The sequence below is a fragment of the Triturus cristatus genome, chromosome 7 (genome assembly GCF_964204655.1).
Source record: "Triturus cristatus chromosome 7, aTriCri1.1, whole genome shotgun sequence".
Classification (NCBI taxonomy): domain Eukaryota; kingdom Metazoa; phylum Chordata; class Amphibia; order Caudata; family Salamandridae; genus Triturus; species Triturus cristatus.
The window spans coordinates 376,607,710-376,633,726 of NC_140590.1; the positions used below are offsets into that span (position 1 = coordinate 376,607,710).

At 39.3% G+C, this 26,017-nt stretch overlaps 1 protein-coding gene across 2 annotated transcripts in view; it reads right to left on the reverse strand.

Annotated features, from left to right (window-relative positions):
* The window catches only part of LOC146809717 (sacsin-like), a 303,632-nt gene that overhangs the window by 27,546 nt on the left and 250,069 nt on the right, over positions 1–26,017 (reverse strand). For both annotated transcript variants that reach the window (XM_085616556.1, XM_085616555.1), the window contains exon 7: positions 3,905–3,993. In XM_085616556.1, coding sequence (XP_085472682.1) covers positions 3,905–3,993 — 89 coding nt within the window. The remainder of the gene's footprint in view (positions 1–3,904; positions 3,994–26,017) is intronic.

Genomic DNA, 26,017 nt, shown 5'->3' on the forward strand with positions numbered 1-26,017 from the left:
CACACAAGTAACTGGTGTGGGAGTATGATCCAACCCGTCTAGAGAGAGACATGACAGCACCGGTATACCCGGTACCAGCTAACCGAGCCCTGGCCCGGTAAAACAAGCTGCTTTACATGCCTTCAAAACTTAGCCTGAAGCCTGCTCTCCATAGCTACCACTAGGTTAGCTTTCAATAAAGTGGTCTTTAACCTATCATCAATAAGGGGTTGTTTGCACTGGTGCAAGGTGCCCACTATAACTAGTGGATAGCATATACCAGGCCAACTTCTCACAGTCGGCAGATCTGGTTCGCAGGTCCTTGAGGAAGCGCCACTGGTCACAGTAGGAGGGTGTGAGGGGGCAGGAGGGCTCTGGCAGGTGGGTCAACGGGTCCAGTCTGGAGGCTGAGATCACTCAGCCATCGCAGCATGGGCCCTCCACCGTTAGCAGGTGAAGGACCCCCCCCAGTCCAGCTCTAGTCTGCGGGGGTGGGGGGCAGAAGGGGGGGGGGGCAATAGCACTCCACACTCCCCTGAGGCATACACAGGCCCGGCTCCACTGCCGGTGGTCCACCCAACGTAGGGAGGGCCTTGCTCTATCGGCCCTCTCGCTCACCTCAGCGCGGCGGTCTGGTTGTTTTGTGGCTGCCTAGTCTCACTGGGGTCACTGGGAGCCCTCCCGATCAAGGAGCGAGGCAAGGGAAGCAGTTGTGGAGTTGCAGATGTCAGTTGGATTTGGATGGTTCGAGGTGGAGCTCACGCTTCAAGCGACCGCCATGATGGCTGTCTTGGCCACATCCCTGGTGAGCTAATGTTAAGGAAAGATTTACTAGTTGTGCCAGAGGGGGTTGAGATTAAAGATAGTTGATTTAGCCCACAAAGGTCACATAGGCATGAGTGCTACCAAAGAGCATTTAAAGGGCAGAGTACTGGTGGCCTAGGTTGGATCTCAATGTTCAGCAGAGCATAAGGGATTGCATTACATGTGACTGGAGTGATAAGTCACAGAGAACTGTCTTATACTTTAGGAGGATAACTGACAAGTTGGATAATCCATGGAATTTTTTTTACTTGATATATCTGGGCCATACCGTGTCCTTGGTGCTCGTCTTATGTATGCCTTGGAGGAAGTGGATTATTTTTTCTCGATGGCCAGGGTTGACATTTACCCAAAATGTTACTGCTGATGTGGTAATTGATTTTCTAACCACAGTATGGGACAGGGAGGGAATTTCCAAAACCATTGTAATGGATAATAAAGTTCAATTCACGTCACATACCAGGTGACAATTTTTGGATTTGAATGGTGCGGAACACATTAGTTTGTCTGTTTATTACCCCCAGAATAATGGTTTAGTCGAGAGGTCAAACAGGATTTCGAAAGAAGGTATCCAGTTAGCATTGTGTAGTGGTATTCATTGGCGAGAAGCTGTCAAACAGTGTGGGTGTATCGCACCACACCAACCCTCATCCAATACTGGTCATGTGGGGGTGGAAACCAAGGACTTTCCAAATTAAAGATGTGGAAAAAAAAGTTTGAGTTAGGAAGCACGAGATGAAGTGATTGACTGAGCTATTATTGACATGCATGGTGGTGACTGGTTTGTGTCAAGTGGAGTCATGGTCAAGGCAAAAGGTTGTCAATATTTTCTCGTCCCCTCACAGTGAAGTTAAGTGATGGCAATGTTTGGAATTGGTAGAAGATGGTGAAGCTACCAGGTTGTTTGATGGAGTGTGAGAACAGTGTCGGAAAAGAGAAGAATGTGGTTAAAGCTAAGGAAGCTAGGTGATATCCAGTCAGGGTGAGTAAGATGCCAAAGTGGTTGAATGATTGTGAAGTGTTTTACTAATGTTGTAATGAAAGTTCTTGAAACGTTCTCTACAACAACTTATAGTGCTTCCAGATAGTGTCATCAAATGTTACGCAATCACTTTTCCAGTGTATTGTTACTAGGAGTTTTGTATTTGTGGTTAGGGAGGGAGACGGGTTATATTCCTCCTTCTGCACAAGAATGTTGTGAGCATTCGGCCTGCATGTAGCTGGTTCAAATACGGATGGCACTCAGGGCCCATTCTAATTATGGCCACTCTCTTTGCGAGTCTGTTCTTGTGTCTGCTTCTCTGCTTTCCGAGAGCAGCTTCTCCTAACCTTCTAATGTTCCTTTAGAGGATTCTGTAGCTCCTCCAGAAGTCACAAATACACTTATCTTCTCATCTGATTATTTTGTTTTTTTTAAACCGTCTTTATTGAGTTTTGTAGAATTACAGAACGTGAAACGTGAAATACATAATGGTCATACATATTTGTTATCATTACATCATGCACTCAAATAGTGTTTATATGTCTCGCTTCAGACGTTAAACTCAGGATTTCAATCGGATTCTAACTTAGTATAGCCTTGCACCATATATGGCACTTAATCGGAGCTTTTTTCTGATGTCAATGAATGCTTTTATCATCATCATCTGAACGGACTGGGAGTAGTCTAGGGATAATGATATTCTTACTCTTAGTGAATTTCTCCCTTTTCTGTGGCCATGCACAAAATTGAAGATCATTCTCTGTGATTCAGTAATTTTACAATTACAGATCTCAGTGGAGCTGCTGGTGGAGGATTTGGAGTCAATAATTGTGAACACTGTAAGACAATTGCATTTGCCAAATATGCATTTAATGACGTTTTAAAGGCAAGTTTCCATATTGCTGTCCCCATTGTTTTCGTCAGACCTGCGGTGCACATATTGAATCATCACAACTGGGCCTCCATACTGTAACTTTTGTTTTTCATTTCTTCAAACATTTTCTACATTTTTTGTTTTTTTTTAACCTGTTTATAATCCCTATATCAAAGGCGATCAATGCCCCATGGAGGAACACCCAAGGGGACCCCTGTAGTCACACATTTGTACAGGACCTGTAATGTGTGCATGCTCTCAGTGTTCATCGAGCATTGACCCCCTCCAATATAGGAACCGCTCAATTTAAAGACGCAAGCACATCAGTAGTTAATGCATAACACAAGAGCGAGAGCTGTATGTTGTATGAATATTAACTGATAGACATAAAGGGTTCCTGGTTCTGAGGAAAACCAGAGACCCCTGTTCCAGGGCCGCAAGACTACAGAAAATGGTTTACCTAAATGATTCTGGAGGATTAACACTCCTATGTAGGTTGACTCCATTTTCATGATCACCTGGGGCTTTCAGTGTTTAAGTATTATCTTTTGACTCTGGATCCTGCTACACCGTCATATATAGTACTCCCAGTAATCAGGGAGCTCATTTGTTACCATAATAATTTATGATGAATAAGGCAACCCCCATGATAAAGCATGGCACCTAGGTTGGTTTTTGACAGCTCTCCTTACAATTTTTCGTAGTTTTTTAGTCCTCTTTGGATACAAATACACAAGATTCTAGGTCTCCCTACAACAGAATACTTTCCTCTTGGGACCCCCAGACGTTTGTCTTGAATGCTCAATTGTTTGAATAGTTTTATCAGCCTATGCCTTTGAGAGACTGGATTGCTTTCTGGATGGAAATAAAACAAAGAAGATGAAGAGCATTTATGATGCTATCTATTGATTCATAGTTTATATCCTTCATGGCACCATGGGCCCGAGGTTGCGTTTGTGTTAAACACATACTTAACCACCTTCCCACTGCACCTTTGTACCTGTCAAGTGTCTGTATCAATACAGTAATGTTTTGTATTAGCTGAACGCATGGTTGGTACTCTAGATATGCCCAGAAAAGGTACCCTATTTCAGAAGTCCGTTCCCTATTTTGGAGTCCATCCCTCTTGATAATTATGAACTTACGAGTAATTGCCCTAATAATAGAGTAAGAGAAAATGGTTTTGCAGTAGAGGTGACATGGAATCCACACTCAGACAGACAACTGTGATCATGTTTAAGACTTACGACTTTCTCCCATCTTCTGGAGGTGCTGAGTGACACCAGATCTGAGATCACTTGGCAGGAACCGCCCTATCAGGCCTGGCAGAAGAAGTCTGGAAAAAGAGAAAATAGTACACATTCTTTTTAAAATAATGCACTGACTGAAAGGGAATAATCAGGCAAGCCTTGGTGTAGTGATTATGGGAACAAATGCATAGGATGTACCACTTTAAAATAGCATCCCCACCTGAGCACACTTTCAAGATCCATTCAATTCTCTGGTTCAATAGCAATTAATTGAAATTCTTTATGTTTCTGCTTTCAAGAATTCAGCAAAGCAAACATCTTACAATATCAGCTACATACTTCAAAGCCTTGTACGTTCTGCAAGATTATAAAAATAGGCATCAGCCACAAGCATAGCCAATATATAGTTAGCTAAATATTGACCCAGGCTCTAAAAAGCCCATGTTTTAGCACTATATATGGAGAAATTTGTACTTTAATCATTGAGCGAATATATATTTTGTTAGGGACACAATATGCGCTTTAACATCTCAGAAAGACTAGTGGATTGTATATGAATCTATACCAGATACCAACCTACACATTTATTATGTTTCCTCGCTAGTAATTAATTTTTTCCCTCTACAGTGCAAATCTATTTTGGATTCACATGCTGGTCAAAAAGTTGTTCCCCCTTGTTGGTTGTGGGTGCACTGCTGTAGTAATGTTACATATCTTAGAAAATAAATATGTTTTAGTGTTAGACTTTCAAAAGCAGTCCCTTCTTCAAAATCACCATGTAAAATTTTCTTACAATGTATATAAATATAGAAGTCACAAAAACAAAATGGATCTTGAGAATGTGTGTGTGGGGCCGCTACATCAACTTTGTAAAATTGCTCAACTGTGTAAACAGCCATGCACTTCCATGATCCATCTGTAGACAACACCTGCTCCAAAACATACTGCTTAAAATTAAGCTGGTCATCGAACCGCAAGTTGATGATCCTTCAACAAACATAACACTAAAAAAAAAAATGTTTTACCTGCCCAATCAATCTTCAGATTCCTGAACTTGAACAGATTCTAGAACTTGAGTCTGATATGCATATTATACTATGATCATTTATGCCAATCGTTTTTTGTGATTAAACTTGCCCCTTTGTCTGGTGCGGAGGCAAGATGTTTTAATCATTGGTCCCCCGTGGCCTTCCTATCTGTTTTTCATGCAACACAACAGGCTATGCTAGTTATGTTCAATATGTATCGCAATACAAGCAGTTCTAGGTGACACCATCTATTTAGAAATGCATACATAGTGCTACTCTGTACGTAGAGAAACACAACCATGATTTACTTCTGAAATGAGAGGCTTTAAGAGGTTTTTGGAATTATCAATATAGAGAAAGAGTGCAAACATAACAAGGCAGTTAGTTCTTCAGGTGGGGGTACAGGTATGAAAAGGAATATCATAGTTATTATTTCTTGGTCATGTCTGGAGTGAAATATTTACTCACAAGGAGTGTTATGGAGAGGAAGAGATGATGAACAAGGAATTACGCCTAGTAGTAAATTATAAAGATTCACTTTAAAAAAAAAAAAATGTTTTTTTCAGAAATTCAAATGGTTGGATATAGATTGGATTTCCAGGGCGATGGTTGTCCATATTTGAGCTTCCTGCACTCTGACAGCTCAGCCCTCTACTACTTTTATTTGCTCTTAGGTGACAAATAAAAGCTGTCCTGCTGATTTTAACATGCACTTTTTGCAGGCAAATTTGAAAAGGATTCTCTTCTCGACTAGTGGTCAATGAGGTTGACAGAGATGATCTGAAACAAGGTCATGTGCTTACTTTAAGTCTTTAAGGGCCAGATGTACGACAACCAAAACAGCGCCTCGCAAATTGCAAGTCTTTTGCGACTTGCAATTTGTGAGGCGCTATTTAGGATGTACAACACTGTGTAACACACTGTTAGCGATTCCCAATGGGGTAGAGTTAGAAATTGGGGTTTATAGTTGGCAGAGGTAGGTACCCTTGTCTAAATAGGGACTCTTGCTTCTAGTCAGGGTAAGGGGGAAACACACTCTAGATAACCCCTGCTCAACCCCTTGGTAGCTTGGCATTTATTTCTAGAGTTTTATATAGCGCGGACGTGACCCTTGGGTATCAGAGCGCTTCAGTTACATGAGGTACATTTGGAATACAGTGGGTATAGCAGCATGAATATATATAATATTCAGGTACATGATGTTCTTATCAGTTTCAGCACAAAACAGATTTAGGACCCGATTAAAGAACACGGTGTAACAATATTTCTATACACCTGGTTCTGAGGTGCTTTCCGCGAGTTCTACATCAAAAACAGATCACGATCGACGTTTGGGTATTAGTCACAATGTTGATGATGAACAGTCTAGCCTAAGGAAGGAACTTGCTCATTAGGAAGATGTTAGCTTCCTTCTTGAATGTTGCTGTGTTTGGAATTTCTCTAATGTTTGGAGGGAGCGAGTTACAGATTCTGGGGGCTGCTCTGGAGAAAACATACGTTTTCTTCTTCCGAAAGATGGGTGGTTTCAGCAGCAGCTCTTTGGCACTCCTAGCTGGTCTGCTTCCCCCTAAGAGCTCAATTTTCTGAGCTTAGTAACTTGGTGTTTTGTAGTGGAGCGCTTTGTGGGTAGTACATGTCAGTTTAAGTTGAATTCTGGCTTCGTATGGTAACCAGTTTAATGTTTTCAGGTGAGGGGAGATATGGTCGTATTTTCTAGATCCAGTAATGAGTCTTGCCGCCGCATTTAGACATACTTTTAGTGGTGCTGTGGAAATTTTTTATAGACCTGCTAGAGTTGTACATTCATATTCAATCCTAGAAATAACTAAGGACTGGACTGCCAGTTTGAGGTCCGCCGTAGAAATGAGTGGTTTCACTTTTCTAATATAGTTCAGGTGAAACCGGGCACTTTTTGGCATTGATTTGATGTGGGCTTTCATGTCTAGGTTCTTATCAAGCGTTATTCCCAGTGATTTTGTAGAATCAATTAGAGTAGGGGTGCAGTTTAGCGCTGTGATCAGTTTGGTCCATTCCTTCACTTCTGTGGGGTTCTTAGATGGTGATATTAATAGGAATTCCTTTTTTTGTGCATTTAGTTTCAGACGATTGCTAGTTAAGCGGTGTAATGACATTTTTAATGCCTCATTCATTATCTTTATGTCTTCCAGTGACGCTATCTTGATGTAGATCGGAGTGTCATCTCTGCGTACATGTGATAAGATATGCTTGCGTCTCGGAGAATTTCTGCGAGGGGTTCGACGTAAAGGTTAAATAGTGACGGAGATAGGGTTGATCCTTGAGGGACTCCAATCGAATTTGGGCATGATGGGGATAGTGTCTGGTTGACCAGGAATCTGTGTGTTCTGTTCTGAAGGAAGGATTCAAACCATTTCAGAACAGTTCCAGATAGTCCAATCCTGTCTTGAAGCCTGGTTAGTCATTTTTAATGGTTTACCGTGTCAAAAGCAGACGACAGGTCAAGAAGCACTAGTAGGCATGTTTGACTGTGATCTAGGGTCTGTAGCGCATCATCCATTATGTGTAAGATTGCGGTTTCCGTACTGTGGCCTGGCCCGAATCCGATTGGCAGACATCCAGCAGCTTGAAATTGGCGATGTGATTGCTCAGTTGATTTTGTACACATTTCTCAATTAGTTTGGCAAGTACTAGAATATTGGTTACTGGGCGAAAGTTATTTGGCTCTGCCGGGTCCGCTGTAGGTTTTTTGATGATGGGGAGGACTTGACATGTTTTTAGGCACTCTGGTAGTATTCCTTGAGATAGTGAGGCATTTATTATTTTTGTCCATATTGGGATGACGATATGATTGATTCTTTTTAAGCATTTAGAGGGGAGGGGGTCATTGTAGTGGTTATTAGGTTTGATATCAGAGAGTTTTGTCAATGGTATTCTGGTCATATAACTTGAAGGTTGCCCATTGTGCATTGTTTTTCAATCTATCATGATCGTTTGTCGTGGTATCATTGTTCTGTGGCGGTAGTTGTCTGGTAAAGTTGTCTGCTGCCAACCTGAGCTTTCTAGCGTGTTGGCCTTGTCAGTAAAGAATGTTGAGAATTCTTTGCAGCTCAGTTGAGTTTTAGTAGTTTCTTGGGCAGATTTGGCCAACTTGTTTGATTGTTGCTTTAACATCCCGAATAGTTTCCGCGGTCTGTTTTTGGCGTTGTCCAGTTCCGATCTAAAAAAATTCTCTGAGAGTTTTAAGCTGGGAGGATGATGGGTGCTGTCTCCATTTTCTTTGTGCAGTTCTCAGTTTCCGCCTATCTTCATTCAGTGGCTCATTAAACCATGGATTTTTATCTTTCTCAGATATTCTTTTCAGTTTTAGTGGCATGGTGGAGTTGACTATATTCGTCATTGACTTAGTGTAGTGCTCAGTGAGCTCATTAACGTTCAGCCAGTTGTTAGGCGGATTTAGATCCTTCTCACATCTTGCTACTAGTAGCTCAATATTAGGGTCTTTGGTGCCCGGGTCCACTTTTTCAATTTGACAGGCTGCGCGGTCTTGCTCTTTTTTTATTGTGGGTATCAGAAAGGTTATGGCATGGTGATCTGACCAATCGCAAGGAACATTTGAGTGGACTGTAATATCTTTACTCCTTGAAATTACCCAATCTAAGGTTGCCCCTTTCGAGTGAGTTGGCTGTGTGCAGGCTTGAATAAGGTTTAGATCTGCTAAAAAGTCTTTAAGCGCGTTGAACTGTTTGTCATTATTGTCATCCCATTGTAAATTGAAGTCGCCTAGGAATAGGTTATTAGTGTGACTGTTAGAGTTAGCTGTGATGATCTCCATTAACTGTTCTATGAAAGTAGCATTATTGCCTGGTGGGTGGTAAAGCGCATGCAGGTTGCACCTTTGATTGTCTGCCGTTCTTATATTGAGACCTAGGTATTCACAAGATTCGAGAGGTTCAGATTGTATTTGCTTGACCTCTATATCAGATCGGTGTATGCAGGCTATACCGCCACCTGTCTTTTTGTCGGTCTAATCTCACAATGTTATATCGAGGGGGCACCAGTAGGTCCATGAAAGGGGAGGAGGATTCCGTAAGCCATGTTTCTGTTAGGATTGTTACGTCTATTTGCTGGCTAACGATGAGGGCAGCAATGTCTGAGGCATGTTTTGCTGCGGACCGACAGTTGAGCAGTAGGCATAGTAGTGGTTTCCCTGAGCTAATAGAGTTCATCTCTTGAGTATTAGCGGTTAGCTGGACTTGTTGTAGGTTGTTAAGGTTGGCTTTCCTATTCTTAGGCCAGGATGTTCTATTAGTATCGATCGGGACTGATTTAATTTCCTCACCTCTGCTGCTAGCTTTAGGCTCATACGACCGCAGTATGGTTAAGGTTTCATCGTCTGATAAGTATCTAAGATTTCTGTCTGGTCGGTTATGCCTATTTGATAACGGCATGGCTGTGTCTCTACTCTTTTCTTGAATATTATGCACTAATTTTTGGATGTGTTCGACTTTGGCGTGGGTACTTACCGTGATTGCTAGTATTTTTTCCATAGTTTGTAGTGCGTTTAAAATGTCCTGTGCCATATTGCCCACTTGTGTTTGAAGAGCTTCGATTTCTCTCTGAGTCTGAGGAGATATTTTGGGAGTACGCATCTGCCTATTTCGTGTTTTGTTTGTGTCCTTGTACTTTATAATTTAGATTTATTCTGTGTTCCTATTTTTGTAATGAGTGTTGAGAAGTCTGTGGTGGTAGTGTTGGTGGTGAGTAGGGTGGCTCCTTGTGTGGTCCGGTGTTGATTAGAGAGTCTTGCGTTATCTACACACTCTTCGCGTTGAAAACAGGCTGTCGAACTTTTCTAGCTCGTTGTTAGCTGCTTGTAGAAGCACAATGCCATTTTTGTAGATAGTTATGCATAGATCCGCTCTTAGTCTTGGTGACTGGATGACCATAAGTTTCGTGCCATATGGGATGTTGCTTATATTTATGTTCAGCATCTTCATAATGACAGTGCGCCATTTAGCTGTTTTTCTGGTGAAAAATATCAAGTTCTTAATAATTATGCCTTTGATTAGATTGAAGTAGGGGTCAGAGATCAGCGTGTCTGGGTATTTTCGAATTAGGTTGGGTTTTACTTTTTTGGCTGCATTCTTAGATAGGTTAGTTGGGTACTTTATTACAAAGGAGTTTATGTCTGCTGATTCTACATTGGTTCCAGCCATATTTACTGAAAAATGTTAAATACTTCTCTGGGGTGTTCCTGCAGTGGTGACCTCACTTAGACGTCATTACCTGTCTCTCGCTGCTTGCAGGTCTATTGTCATTCCTGTAGGTAGGTGTATTTCCACTCCTTTGTTTCCTTGTGCAGAGCAGACAGGCTTATCCTCAAGGCAATGTGTAAAGTATTTGTACCAACACTCACAGTAACACAGTGATAACACCACAAATGGACACCACACAGGTTTAGAAAAAATAAAGTATTTTTATCTAAGCTTCATGAGACTAAAACGACAAAAATCCGACATACATAGAAAAAGGTTTTCAGTAACAGTGCTTTTAAAGGAGTTGCCAAAAATAAACTTGATTCTGTATTTCTTTCACAGGTGTTCAAAAATAAGCTTGTAGACTATTACTTTGTGCGCAAGAGTACTAGGGCGAAACAGTCCTTAAATTGTACCAAGTTACTGCCCAAAACGTGGTAGTACAAACACGCTTCACTTCGGCACAGACGGACCATGCCCCTACTGTTTTGAGCCCTTCAATATTCTTCCACAGCTGACTCTGCAGCCATCGATCATGCAGTTATGCCCCCAAATGTGCGGTAACTAAAAGGGAGGCATCACAAAGGGCCCGGATATGGTCGATCCCTCGCCGCTCAAGTGCGGGCCATTGGGGTCACCAGGAGAGGAGGCCCCGTTGTTTAAATGGCCGCCTGAGCAGCCCCGTAACCTACCCCAGCGACATACGCAGCGGCTGAGGACTTCGGTCCGAGCGTTACCTGGGGGCTGTGGATTTTTCTCTCGAGGCTGGCATCCTGGCAGGCAGTCCCATCAGCAGCTGATCAGAGCAGTGGAATCCCGGTTGCTAGGCAACCCTGTCTCCCCGCTCCGATTACAGCGTTTCTCCTTTCCTCGTAGCTGCGTTCTCAGGCAGTCGACTCAGGTCAGCGGTGGTTAAAGCACGCAGCACTCTGTCATTCACGGCTCAGGCCGGCGGCGGTGACAAGCCCTCAGTAGATTTAACCCACGGCGGACTTCAAGGGATCACAGCGCATGCAGGGCTGGGTGCAGACACACGCACACAGCAGTGCTGCAACTCGGGCTGCAACTGTTTATCAGATGCACAGGACTCGAAATAATTACTGCTGGCTTCACAAAGGTTACACGCTGTGCTCAGACACACGCACACAGCGTCGTGCAGATCTTGGAAACTTTGATGTTCCTGAGTTTTCACAACAGGAGGCCAGCTCTCCTCAGGCCCTTGGGAGATCTCTTCTTAAGCAGGAGACACAGCAAAGTCCTCTTCCTTCGTTTGGCAGAATAGCAACTGCAGGTCAGCCCCAGAGCACACAGCAAGGGCAGTCCTTCTCATCAGTCTCTTCTGCACTTCTCAGCAAAGGTTCCTCTTGATTCCAGGATGATCCAAAGTTCAAGGGTTTCAGCTCCAATATTTATACCCCAAATGTCTTTGTTCTCTATGTGTAAGGGGTCCTGAACCCAGTTCAAACCAGTTCTAGGTGCACTCTGCCAGTGCACAACTTCTTCCTTTGTCAGTGTGGGTCAGGGTCTTCAGACACACCGCAGGAAGTGAAGCCAGTCTTTTGTGGAAGGCAGGCACAGCCCTAGTTAGGTACAGGTGCTACTCCTCCCACCACTCCAAATGCAGATCGACCCAGACTCCTGGAGCCACCCCAGCCCCTTTCACTCCAAAGCCAGACAGTCAATCCACAACCAGGCACAGGCACACAGAAAGGTTGAACAAGAATATAGTCATCTTCTAAAAGTGCTATTTTCAAACACAGAATCTAAAAACCATCCTTACTAAAAGATGCGTTATTAAATTCGGAGTTCAGGGATACCAGACTCCAATTTTCCATCTTACTCCTATGGGAAGATTTGCTTGTAAAGTGTTCCAAAGCATTCCCCATTCTGTCCTATGGGCAAGATGGCCTTTCAATTGTGAAAAACAAAAGTGGCAGTATTTCACTAACAGGACATGGTACACAGACCAGTACATGTCCTACCTTTCACACACACTGCACCCTGCCCAGGGGGGTACCTTGGGCCTTCCATAGGGGTGTCCTATGTGCAAGGAAAGGGAAGGGTAGGGCCTGGCAAGTGGGTGCACATATCAAGTCAACATGGCAGTTAGCAAACTGCACGCAGGCACTGCGGTGGCAGGCCTGAGATCTTTTTAGGGCTAATCATGTGGGTGGCACAATCAGTGCTGCAGGGCTACTAGTAGCATTTGGTTTACCAGCCCTGGCACATGTAGTGCACTTGACTAGGGATCTACAGGTTAACAAATATGGCAATCAGGGAGAACCAATCACAATATCAAATTTATACAGGGAGCACTTGCACTTTGACACTGATCAGCAGTGGCAAAGTGCCCAAAGCATCTAAGCCAGCAAAAATGTAATCCAGCACTGCATCAAAAACACAGGAGGTAGAGGCAAAAAGTCAGGGAAAACCAGACAAGGATGCCAGGTCTACTGGTCGCAAATAGAGAGGTTAATGAATATTAATGAGCCTATCATAATTTGCGACCCAATTGGGAATGGCAGGCCTTCCCAGGTATGGTGGCCTACTGGGCTCAGCAGACCACCATGTCTGGGACTGCTTTTAAATAAAATTATATATATATATATATATATATATATATATATATATATATATATATATATATATATATATATATATATATATATATATATATATATATATATATATATATCTATCTATATATATCTATCTATCTATATCTATCTATCTATCTCTATCTATATCTATCTATCTCTATCTATCTCTATCTCTATCTATCTATCTATCTATCTATCTATCTATCTATCTATCTATCTATCTATCTATCTATCTATCTATCTATCTATCTATATATATATATATATATATATATATATATATATATATATATATATATATATATATATATATATATATATATATATATATATATATATATATATATATATATATATATTTTTTTTTTTATATTACCTACTGGCGGTCGCCAGTAGGTAGTTATAGTTAGGACCACGTTTCCATAGGAAATCCGCAACATTCTATTTTGAATAACTTTGGCGCCGGTCGACGAATCCTCGCGAATTTTTCAAAATAGGTGGGGCGCTACGCTACGCTCCTTCCCTGAAAGTCTCGGGGGGATTCGTCAAGCGGGGGCTGAGATAAAAGGGGGGTCCCAAAACGCGTTTTTCCCATGCATTTTTCCATAGGACCTTTAGACAGGGCTACAGCCCGAACGGCTGAACAGAATTACTAGAAATTTGGCAGAGAGGTAGTCCTCCGGTCAAGGAAGTGCCTTTTGTAGGTTTGGTGTAAATCTGTTAAGTAGATTCTGAGAAAATAGCCTTTAAATCAATATATATATCTGAGCCAGCTTACGGTGCGCTTACGGTACGCTTACCGTACGCGTACGGTGGCGTGCGCGAGCGCGATTCTGATTGGCTCTTAGATCTTAGTAAACATTCGAATCGGTCGAAACCAGGAAGCGGCGGCCGCCATTTCGTGTGTTTCACTCAGAAAAAAAAGAGTGATAACAAGAAAAGGGGGCAAGGAGGAGAGTTACAGACCCCCTAACATTTGTAAGGGGGTCAAAGAAGGACAGAAAAGTACAAAGAAAACATTTATTGATTTTTAAAAAAATCGCGGGGTACGCGTACGGTAAAAAAAAATATAAAAAAAGAAATGAAAATCAGATTTAAGTGTTTAGATATTAGGGGGCTCTAAAAAGAGCCGTTGTGTTTATGAAGTGATTTTTTAGTGGTACCTACAAGTAAGTACCGATGCAGAGTCTAAGGTTCAAGAGGAAGACTCTGTTCCCTTCATCATTGAAGTGCACACCATCTCCTCTATAAATGTCTTGCATGTCATAACGCAAGTTGTTGTAGTAAATGGAACCCATACCATAGTCACGGAGGAAAGCAGAAACAGATTTGTTGACGTGCTTTCTTGCTTTGTCAATCTGCGGACAGAAATGATTGGACCAGTTCCATTTTTGCCTTTGGCATATGTTCGAAAACACAAAGGCAGTTTTAGGGAAAAGTGAAAACAGTTGTGCAAAGGTGTCCTTCATAAGCATTTCCAGACCTACCCCAGTCAAAGTGCCTAGGTCATTGCCACCACAGTGCACTATTATGAGGTCAGGGTGTTGGATGTGCATGAAGGATTTCACCAATGGCATCAATTGGTGCCACTTTAACCCTCTCTGACCAATCCATTTAATGTCTACATTTGGCAAAGCAAGGTCTCTCACCATACCTGTTTTCTCTGCAAACTTTTCACTCCAGAAGACATAGCTGTGCCCTACAATCCACACTGTGAACATCTTCAAAGGAGAACTGGATGCACTCAGGAGGTGTAATTCAGTAGAATGGCAATATGAAAAGAAAGACAGTTTGGAAATGGAGGCATACATATTTTTTTCATAAAAAAAAGAACGGATTGGCTGTTTCATACCATTCTAGAATAAAAACTAGGCTGTATGTGTAAATTAATAGAAGCATGTTTTGTATTGGTACAGAAAAATGTGTTACCAAAGAACAGTACTATGGATTTGCTGTTAGGTTTGAAAAGTCAAGCACTCTTGCTCTGTGGAATTGAAACATTGTTTGGCGAACTTCTGACCTGACTCCACACAGCAGTGTTCCATGAGCTGTTGCTATGGTAGCAGGCAGAAGTCAAGTTGGGGGAAGGGTACTAGGCAGAAGTCAAGTTGGGGGAAGGGTTCTTTTGGAAAAGGGTTGGTTTTCAACCAATAGAAATGTGTGATTACATTTGAAAAAAAGGGGCAAGCACTGAGATTTGAAACTAACATGTATATGTGTGGAAAAAGAGAGGGAAAGTTTGCCATTATCTGGTTCTGCTGAGAGGAGAGAGGTGTAAAGAACAGAGATCCTGGCTCTGATAATCTGCTGTTTGAGTGCCACATTTCTTTCACAACTAACTAATTTTAAAGGTGAGTTTAGAGTTTGAGAGGGGATGTATATGGTAAATTAAGAAATGAATAATAGAAATGCAATTCTTTTTGTTGAAGTTGTGTTTATTATTTTCTGTTTTGGGAGAAATTTAAATGTGAGGAACAAGTAAAATAATATGGACTATGTTTTCACAATAAATTAAGGTGTACTGGTATAATAAAAGAATAGTTTAAGGGTTTGAGGTTGGACTCAGTAATGCAAATACATTCAGCATCACTAAGGCTGGTTGCCCTTGCTGGAGTGTAGGCAGACACCCAGGTTACAAATGGTGCTGGTCTGAAAAAGCAGTTTGGACATGTGCTTTTTAAAAAATCTGAAAAGTGGATTCATAATGTGTCAGTCTGTAAAAGTGTTTATCACTTGCCAAAAAAAAAGAGCAGTAAGTGTGCTTTCAAATTGGCAAAGAAATTTCGTTTTGTGACTAATGTGAAAACATGACTCTGTGTGCAAATAGGAATTACAGGCAGAGATTTATTGCGTATTGCTCTGGTGATTTCACAGTTGCATTAGATGGAAAGGGGGAGCCATTTTTTGGTGCAGAAGCTGACTCTTAGCACACACCCAGCTGCTTACTATGTGGAATCATGCACAGTATTCACAAGCGAGTGGGGTTTGAGGTTTCAGTCAGTAATGCAAATACATTCAGCATCACTAAGGCTGGTTGCCCTTGCTGGAGTGTAGGCAGACACCCAGGTTACAAATGGTGCTGGTCTGAAAAAGCAGTTTGGACATGTGCTTTTTAAAAAATCTGAAAAGTGGATTCATAATGTGTCAGTCTGTAAAAGTGTTTATCACTTGCCAAAAAAAAGAGCAGTACGCGTGCTTTCAAATTGGCAAAGAAATTTCGTTTTGTGACTAATGTGAAAACAAATGTAGTAATATATTTAAATAAAATAAAGGATTTTTTTTTTAGTTTTTTTCAGGTATTGCTGAAGAGCAGTGAACAAAATTTAAGATGCCTACAAAATCCAGAGTAAAAAAAGACCACAAAAAAAACCTATATTTGAAGACAACTGGAGGACCTAAGTTAGTTGAAGATGCTCATGTTGGGAAGAAGAAAAAATCTTCTGGTAAGCAAACAAAAGATTTTCTAAGGAACATATTCAAAAAAAGGAAAAATGTACAAAATGTCTGTACTGGAAAGAATGATTTCAATCGAAAAGGACAGGAAAAAATTGAGAATTTAGTTAATGCAAATATACCTTCTGCAACTAAAAAGATAAACTTAAACAGAAAAACAGCGTTTAAAGAGATACGTAGAAAAATGTTTCAGAGAAGAGTTATGTCCAATTTGATAAAGGATGTGAAGAAATATAAGCAAAAGGCAAAGTTTTATAAGAGAAAAAAAGAAATTGAAGCCATTGCAGCAAAGGCATTAGAATTAAAAAGGAAACTATTCATTTTAATTTTGAATAGGATGCGTACATTAGACAAAATGGTTAATGTACTGAAATCACATAGCAAAAGGAAAAGAGTAGTGAACAGAACAAACTTTTGTAAAGTGTTTTTAGGAAAATGGATGCATAGTTCAAGTAGTGAACCTTTTTTTAATGAAGAGAGTTATTTTCAAAGTAATAGTTTGCTGCATGCAGTTGACACCAGAGGTCGTGCTTATGAAGTGAAAAATGGTTGCATAATGGAGAAGGAGATAATGGTTCCAAGAGATGAGGTACAAGTGATGGCGGATGAGGCTATGGGGAGACGTCCTAAAGCCCCAGTGTACACTTGGAATTGTAGTAGTATTTGCACTGTGCGTCAGGAATCTATTGATAAATTTCGTGAGTTTCTAAGAGAATATAGCAAAAAAAGTGTGAAACAGAAGATTAAGGTGCTTCAAAGTCTAGATCCATGCAGAGTGAGAGGGAATACTGGTTTGCAGGGTCATTCTCTGGCTTGTCTATCTAGAAAAGTGTGTAATAGTGTTTTCCATCATTTTAGGATGCTGGCTGTTCATCATACTGAAATGAGAAAGTTTGTGAGACGGTTGTATTTTGCTAAAAGTCCAGCAATAAAGTTAGATGAATTGAATAGGGCTCTGTTCCGTGGAACGGTATCAGATGTAGAGAAGGTTGATGAAATTCAGTTTTGTTACTTTGGTCCTGAACAAAACAGTGCAGAGAAGGACACAGTAAATGAGGAAGAAGTGGAAGAAAATGTAGAACCCTCTGTAAGTAAGACATTTAATGATCACATAACAAAATTTGCAATAATCTCTAATGAAAGACGAAATATTACTTGTATTTGTTGCCGCAGAACTCATTATAGAAAACAAACCAGGTATGTTGATCTCTACAGAAAGAGTGAAAATGAAGATAATTATAAGTGGAAGGATTTTGCCACATATATATTTCTTGAAAATTGTTTTGAATTGGGTGAAGTTCAGCGTATTTGTAAATACTGTTACAACAAGTTAGAGGAAAATAGAATGCCGACCAGAGCTGTACATAATAATTTAGAATTGGATGCTATTCCTGCTGAACTTTCTGAATTAAATACATATGAGTCTATACTCATTCAATGTGTTCATCCGTTCCAGACCATAGTACGTATGGAGCCCAAAACTGGTAAATTACCTCCTTCAGATTTACTGAGAGGTTTAAAAGGTAGAGTGGTGTATTTGCCCTTGGATTTGAAAAAAAATATGGAAACTATTGATGCGGATACTTTGGAAACTGAACCATTAATTATTCTGGTTAATGGTGTACCTACAAAGAATAAGAAGATTTGGCAGGAGCTGGTAGATGTACGGAAAGTACAAAGAGCAAATTTGTATTTGAAAAGGAATAACAAATGGTATGAATCAATTTATATAGAAGAAGAAGAAGAAGATTTACAAGAAGACACAGAAACACCAACTGGACAAATTGAAAAAGTGGACAAGTCAAAGGAAGAAGAAATTTATGAACATTTTAGCATACATCCTCTTCATTCAAAAGAAGTTATGGGAGACAATATTGATCTATTTCAGATGAAGAAAGCAAAAGGAACTCCCGTGAGTGTATGGGAGGAGAGCTTGGAAGCTCGATGTTTTCCCCAGCTGTTTCCTAAAGGAAAAGGAGGACGATACGATGAACGTCCGGAACAGATTCCAGCTTTTGAGTATCGGACTACAAGACTATATGCTGAAGATCCCAGATTTCGACAAAGTATTCCTTATTTGTTCCATCTTTTATTTGAAAGCGACTTGTCTGCACTGTCTTATGCAGTAAATCACATTTTAAAAAGTGGAGTACATTTACAAAATGTGTCTGCTAAGGATTTTATGGAGAAAGTGCAGCACCGAGATGATCATTTGGAAACACAACTGATCAATCTGATGGCTTGTCAGCGTGGGACAAATGAATATTGGTACCGACGCCATGGTGAATTAAAATGCATGTTACGGAATTTAGGAACTCCAACATGGTTCCTTACCCTAAGCTGTGCCGAGTACGCTTGGGATGATTTACTGGATTTTCTACGAGAGGCAAATTCAAACATTAAAAACATCGAATACAAGACAGCAGGAGAACTGTGCTCATTGGATCCAGTTAATGTTTGCAGATATTTCAATCATAGATTTGAGGCTATGATGTCCTTCATCTGCAATAAAAAAAATCCACCTCTAGGAGAAGTAGTGGATTTCTTTTGGAGAAAAGAGTACCAGGCAAGAGGTGCTCCTCATATTCATATGCTGTTGTGGATCAAGGATGCCCCAAAGTTTGGAACAGATACTGATGAAGCAGTGTTATCTTACATTGAAGAATATGCAACATGTGCTATACCAAAAAGCACAGAAGAGAAAAAGTTAAAGGAGCAAGTTTTACGTTTCCAAAGTCATCGGTGTGGAAAATACTGTCGACGGAAATACAAGAGCAAAGATAAATACTACACTAAATGTCGATTTGGATTTCCTAGACCTGTTCTTTCAAATGGAAGAGTTAACAGTTTTATGTCATCTGTGAGACATACTATCACAAGAAAATCACCTAAGAATACCTACAACCTTAAAAGAAAAGAAGAATCAAAAAATATAAATGACTACAACCCAGTCATTTTATCCATGTGGAACGCTAACATGGATATACAGTATGTAGCTGACAATTCCATTGCTGTTGCTCGATATGTAACGTCTTACATTACGAAATCAGAAAAAACTGAAATGAAGGAAATGTGGGAAGAGATTTCTCACGAGAAGACTGTCAGTAAGAAGCTGTACAGTTTCAGTTTGAAGATGTTATCGCATCGAGAAATTGGATCCTACGAATGTTCAGATAGGTTATCTTCTGCAAGTCTCTACTCGAAATCAAGAAGAATAATTTGGGCAAGTTTAGGCCTTGCAGCAATGAGAAATCGGGTACTGAAATCTGTTGGAGAAATTGAATATTTGGCCGAGAATGACCCAGAAAGTACAGATATTTTGAAATCAAACATGTTGGACACATATTACCCAAAGAGAAGTCATCATCTGGAGAACATGTGTCTCTATGAAGTGCTGCAGAACTACATTTATTCACGGAAAGCCGCAGAAGACATCAACAATGGAAAATATAAAGTCATTGGTGAGGAAGGATGTTTGGTGAAGCAAACAAAAGAAAGTTTGATAAATCACCGGAAGCTGAGTTGCGACACTACTGACAAAAAGGAATTGTACTGCTTGGCTCTTTTACAGCTGTTTAAACCATGGCGTACAGAGGATGAACTACTGGGAGAATTTCAAAGCTATGAAGATTCTTTTAATGCTTGCAAAGACAGCATACAATGCAATACATTCACAACTTATCTGCAAATGTTAAATGAAGAAATTGAACAGGAAACTACAATTGCAGCAGAAATAGCTAGAGACAGTTCTCAGGACAGCCAAAGTTCAGGAACACTCAAGTCAAGATCCCCTAGGACAACCAATCGTTGAAAATGAAGCATCAATAGCCATGAATGAAGTGGAAACGGCTATGAATCAAGCTCAAGGAGAATTTATAGACTTACAAAATTTGGAAAGACAACTGAACGAAGAGCAGCAACAAATTTATGAAGAGATCAGAAACAAAATTGATCACGGATTTCTACATGAAAAAAAAGAGTGCTCATGCACATCATTTCATCCAATCAGGATGTATGTAAGCGGACAAGCTGGAACTGGAAAAAGTTTCCTAATAAAAGTCATCAGAAGCTACCTACAGCAAAAAACGGATTCTACTTTGTCTTGTGTGGTTACTGCTCCAACTGGGTTAGCAGCATATAACATAAAAGGAATCACTTTACATCGTTTGCTAATGTTACCAGTGGAGCATGAGAACAAAATACAATACAACAAGCTAACTGGAGAAGCATGCTTGGAAGTTTCAAGAGTATTGAAGAAGATGCAAGTTCTCATTATTGATGAGGTGAGCATGGTATCGAACTTAATGCTTGCCTTTGTGCATTTAAGAATGCAGCAAATTCTGAAGTCAGACTAGGACGTGTTATTTGGAGGAAAACACGTCATAGTTTTTGGAGATCTTTTGCAACTTACTCCAGTTAAAGGACAACCAGTGTTTAATACTGTGACACATGAAGACACGAAGAAGTCATTGGGAAGCATCGGTAATACAAATATTTGGTCCTTCTTTGAGTACAAGGAACTTACAACTAATATGAGGCAAGCAAACGATGAAGAATATGGAAGTATTCTGAAAGATATCAGGATTGGACTACTCACAGAAGCTGGCAAAAAAGCATTACAGACTCGGCTGCTACATAATTTATTTCCAAAGGAAGAAATAGTTGCAGAGAAGATATACAAGAACATTGCAGAAAACAAAAGTGTCATCTGCTTAATGCCAACTCTACGTGAATGCTCAATATTCAATGAGGAGCTTTTGAAATTGGAAAAGGAAGATATCAGGAAATTGGAAGCAGTGGACAAAATTGAGGATGGAAGAATTACTGTCACATTAACAGGCACACTGAAAAATAAATTGGATTCACTAGAGAAGAAGATTTCCAAAACAGCTGGATTAGAAAAAAATCTATATGTTTGCATGAACTGTAGAGTATTTTTAAGGAGAAATTTGGATGTTGAAAAAGCTTTGGTTAATGGAGCTATGGGAAGAGTTGTGGGTTTTATTAATTATCAGAAAAAAGATGGAATTGAATGTTTAAAAATAAAATTTGATCAGATAGAAGAAGTTAAAGACATTTGTCGTTGTACAGTTCGTTTCATGCTTGTGAAAGACTTATATGTACGTAGGAAGCAGTTTCCGTTTTCGCTAGCATATGCTGTAACTATTCACAAGTCTCAAGGATTGACTGTAGATTGTGCATTTGTGAACATTGGTTCAACTGTGTTCAAAGAAGGTATGGCATATGTTGCTTTGTCACGAGTGAAAACATTATCAGGTTTATTCATGATAGACTTTGATGATTCAAAAGTTAGTGCTGATACAAATTGTGTAAAGGAGTATAATAGATTAAGAAGAAGCTATGCTCCTCATTTAGGTCAGTATCCTGTGTTGGAGAAACGTGTAGTTTCTCGTAAAAGGAGAAATGAGAATATCTGTAATGAAGATGTAGAGAGGAGGAAAAAAAAGAGGAGTGATGTAATTGCAAGCAAAAAGAATAAGGAAAATGAAGAACAGGTTGTAGGATGTTATTTTGAAAATAGCTCTGGTGTCAACTGCTACGCTAATGTAGTGCTGAATGTTGCATTTTATCTGGAAAGTTTGCAAGAGCAGATAATAGTAAATCAGGGAAACAGATTCTGTTCTGTGCTGAGTCTCCTTTTTGAAAAGCTGAGTAATGATAAAACTCAAATAGAAAGTGCTACTGAAATTAGAAAAGGTTTAGATGTATGTTCAGGACGAACACAGTTTTCTCAAAATGTACAGCAAGACGCACAGGAATTCTTGATTTATTTTCTTCAGGTACTGGAAGAAGAAGGGGTTAACATTGAAAATTTATTTGGTCTCTCTTATAAATGGGAACATAGTTGTGAAAACTGTTATAATATATGTGGCTCTAATGTTGATTCTGAAAGGTTTATTTATTTAACATTGCCAGAGAGTAAAACAGTCACTTTTGCTAAATTAGTTAAAGATGCTAATCATAGCATGCAATGCGGTGAGTGTAAATCTGACATGTTTTCAACATTAATTTTAAAGGAATACAGACAGTATGTAATTTTAATGATGCAACGATGTAGAGCTGATGGTTCAAAATTGGATACTTTAATAAAGAAGTTTACAGGACAGCAATTATCAATTTCAGGAAAAACTTTTGTAACAGTTGCAATAATTTTCCATGATGGACCTACTGTAACTTCTGGTCATTACACAGTTTATCTTAAATGTGAAAAAGGCTGGACACTGTGTAATGATTCCCAATTGATTTTTAAGCAACGTTTGCCTTTTGATTTAGCAAATTCCTATCTAATCTTCCTGAAACCTAAATTTTAGAGAGATTTGACAACATCTGGACAAAACAATTTTACCATTTTATTGGATTACCATTTGGAATTTACAAATAAAAAGATTTAAATTATCATTTGGCCTAATGGAAAGGTAACCAATTGTAATGTGGAATTTTTCCATTTTTTAAGGAAACTTTGGAAAACCAAAAATTTAGAAAAAAATCGGTAACATCTGCACAATTTAAATTTTGGAATGTTATTGGATTGCCATTGGAAATTTTTTCAAAAAAGATTTTTAAAATTACTATTTGGCCATGCGGAAAAGTAAACAATTCTATTGTGGACTTATTTAATTATTAATTAATCTTTCGGAAACCAAAATGTTACAGAGAATCGGTGACATCTGTACAATTTAAACTTTTGTTTTTTATTGGATTACCATTGGAAATTAAACAAAAAAAGAATTTTAAAATTACTATTTGGCCTAAAGGAAATGGAACCAGATGTATTGTGGAGTTATTTGACATATATTATTGTGATTATACTTCTGAAACAAAAATATCAGACGGTATTTTAAAGAAATAAGTATTGATATTAGATGATATTTTTTAAGAATATTATGCATTTCTATAAAGTTATGTTTATGCAAAAAGAGATTGTGGGCTTTTTTAAAAACAATCTTTGAGATTGTTAATTTTTTTTTTGCCTGCTGTTAAATGATGAATGCAATTGCTTTCACAATTTATAGTGAAATGCAATATTTTCTGAAAACAGCAAAAAAAAGGCAAAAATATTTTTGGGAAAATATGTAAATATGTGTACTGTATTATTAAATGTTTTATTAAATATTAATACTTTTTTCTTTTTTTTCAGATTGAGATAGAAAATTTTCGAAAACTAGAACCATTTTTAAAGCAATTAAAAAAAAATTAAATGAATAAATGTTTTTTTGAGTGGGTATGGTAAGTCAATAATGTCATGGTCCCTTTTTTCCACTTCTCTACAATCACATTTGCAGTTTTTAATTGTAGTCTCTCAAGGACCTTGTAATGTGATAATTGATTTTTAGTGTTTTTAAAAAAAAAATAAAAAAATTACGCGTACGGTAAAAAAAAATAAAAGTTTTTAAAAAAAATATATAAAAAATAGATGAAAGGTAAGGTTGGCTCTTAAAAGAGCCGTTGTGTTCATGCAGGGACAGAGGAAAGAAAGATTGGGAATATTAGACGGTACGACAAGTGTGCTGATCTATTTTAATGTTCACTAGGGAAATACTGGTCTCCCTATAAGTAATTAGATCGTGACAATTGGCGCACCGTACTTCAACCCTCGCAAACCGAGGGTTAATTTCCAGAGGACCAGAAAAAGGAGATGCTCCCCCCACAGATGAAGGGCTCACCTGACCTGCAGAAGAAGGACTCGGCTCTGCAGATGATGGTCCAGGCTGAGCTGCTGTGGATGTGCTTGGTTGATTTACTGAAGGGTTACCTTCAGTAAGTCGAGCATGTGTCCTTCTGTGTACATCCTTAAGGTGTCTCATCATGGTGTGATTCCCAAAGGAATACTTCCTGTCAGGATTACCTCTTGAAAGTACACGCTTACACAGCTTGCAAGTCACTAAGGGTGCATTTACCTTTTGCTGGCCTTCTGGAAAAGTAAAATACTCCCATACGTAAGAGGTCTTTTGTTTCCTCGCTCTCTGCCTCAAGGTAGTGCTGCTAGCCTCACTCTCAGAAGAGCTCTGCTGTTCTGCCATCGTATCACAAAGACAACCCAGCTCCTTCTCCTAAGGGATCACAAGCAGAAATGAGGGGAATGGGTGTGGTGTAGGAGAGTTCTAGAACTGAAAGTAGTTTCAACCAATCAAAAATTGTGTTTCATGATCACATGACCTACCGTACGCTTACGGTACGCTTACGGCAAAAGTACGCATGCGCGTAAAAAAGACACGCGCTCGCGCGCATGCGCATAACAGTCACTCCCCGACACTTCCGCGTAACGTGCGCGTGTAGCGTACACGCGTACGCGCCCCACGCGGAGTACGCGCGGCTACGCAAATTGCCTAACTATACGCAAACAGCGTAGATAAATTACGGACATTGCGTAAACCGTACGCTTACCGTAAGCTTACGGTACGCGTACTAAAAAAAAATTTAAAAAAAGGAAAAAATGTATTGCTAATAAATTTTACCTGTTTATTTTATAAAAAATGTTAAAAAAAACATATTGTAGAATTTTAAAAATTTAACCATAGTCTTTAAAAAAGGATAGAAAATTAAAATAAAAATATGTAAAAAAAAAAAAAAGAAGAAAAAAAAAATAATTAGCATTTAAAAAACCTTTGAAATTCACTGAAAAAACCATGGGTTTCACACACGTTATAGTTAGGAATTAGCATTTAAAAAACCTTTGAAATTCACTGAAAAAACCATGGGTTTCACACACGTTATAGTTAGGAATTAGCATTTAAAAAACCTTAGAAATTCAATAAAAAAACCAAAGGTTTCACACATGTTATAGTTAGCTGGACATTTCACTCGTAAAAAACCAATGAAATTCCCCCGTTATAGTTAGTTCAGCTAACTATAACTCGCGCGCCCGCAATGCACTACTGATGACGTCACATATTACATCACTCATGACATGGTCAGTGACATCACTGATGACATCTCAAATGACATCACTGATGACATTATCCTTGTGACAGAGTGGTAGACCTCCTCTCACCCTAATATAACCTTTGATACAAACATTCAAAAATAGAGACTAAAATTTTCAACAAAATGGACATACCAATAACAGTTACAACAACCTATTCAGTAATTCTAAGATCCACATACACATCCACTCATCCACCAACAATCCTATACAGTCACTCATACATGTACTCACACATCATATGTACTCATACACCTAAACATCCTGTAACACAATCCCACTCATCCATAGAGTTACTCACACATAGTCACTCATGCTAATAAAGAATCAAACATCCATTTACTTGCATATACAGTTATACACACACCAGCACACTTACTTTTACAGAAACTTACACATACTTAGTCTTTTTAACAATCACTTATAGAAACACATACTTATTCATACAGGAACTCTTCCAATCTCTCACTCTCACATATACTCACTTATAAACACCAATAGTCACATATACTAGTTTAAAACATATGTAGTTACTTATGAAGACACTATTGAGACAGTCATTCACTCACTAACACACCCATGCACACACTCATCCACCCATACAGTCCTGCACACATGCTGTCTTCAACACATACAAACAGTGAGTCACTCATTCATGCATCTATGCACTACGTAATACCCCCACCGCACCATGAAGACACTCAGACACTCATACTGATACTCAAAAAACCAACTATTAACCTATATAGACACTCATGTAGCTACTCACCAACCCATGCAGCCACTTGTATACAAAGTGAGAGACTGATACAGGTATTTACACATTTAAACATTACTCACTAAGCCATGTA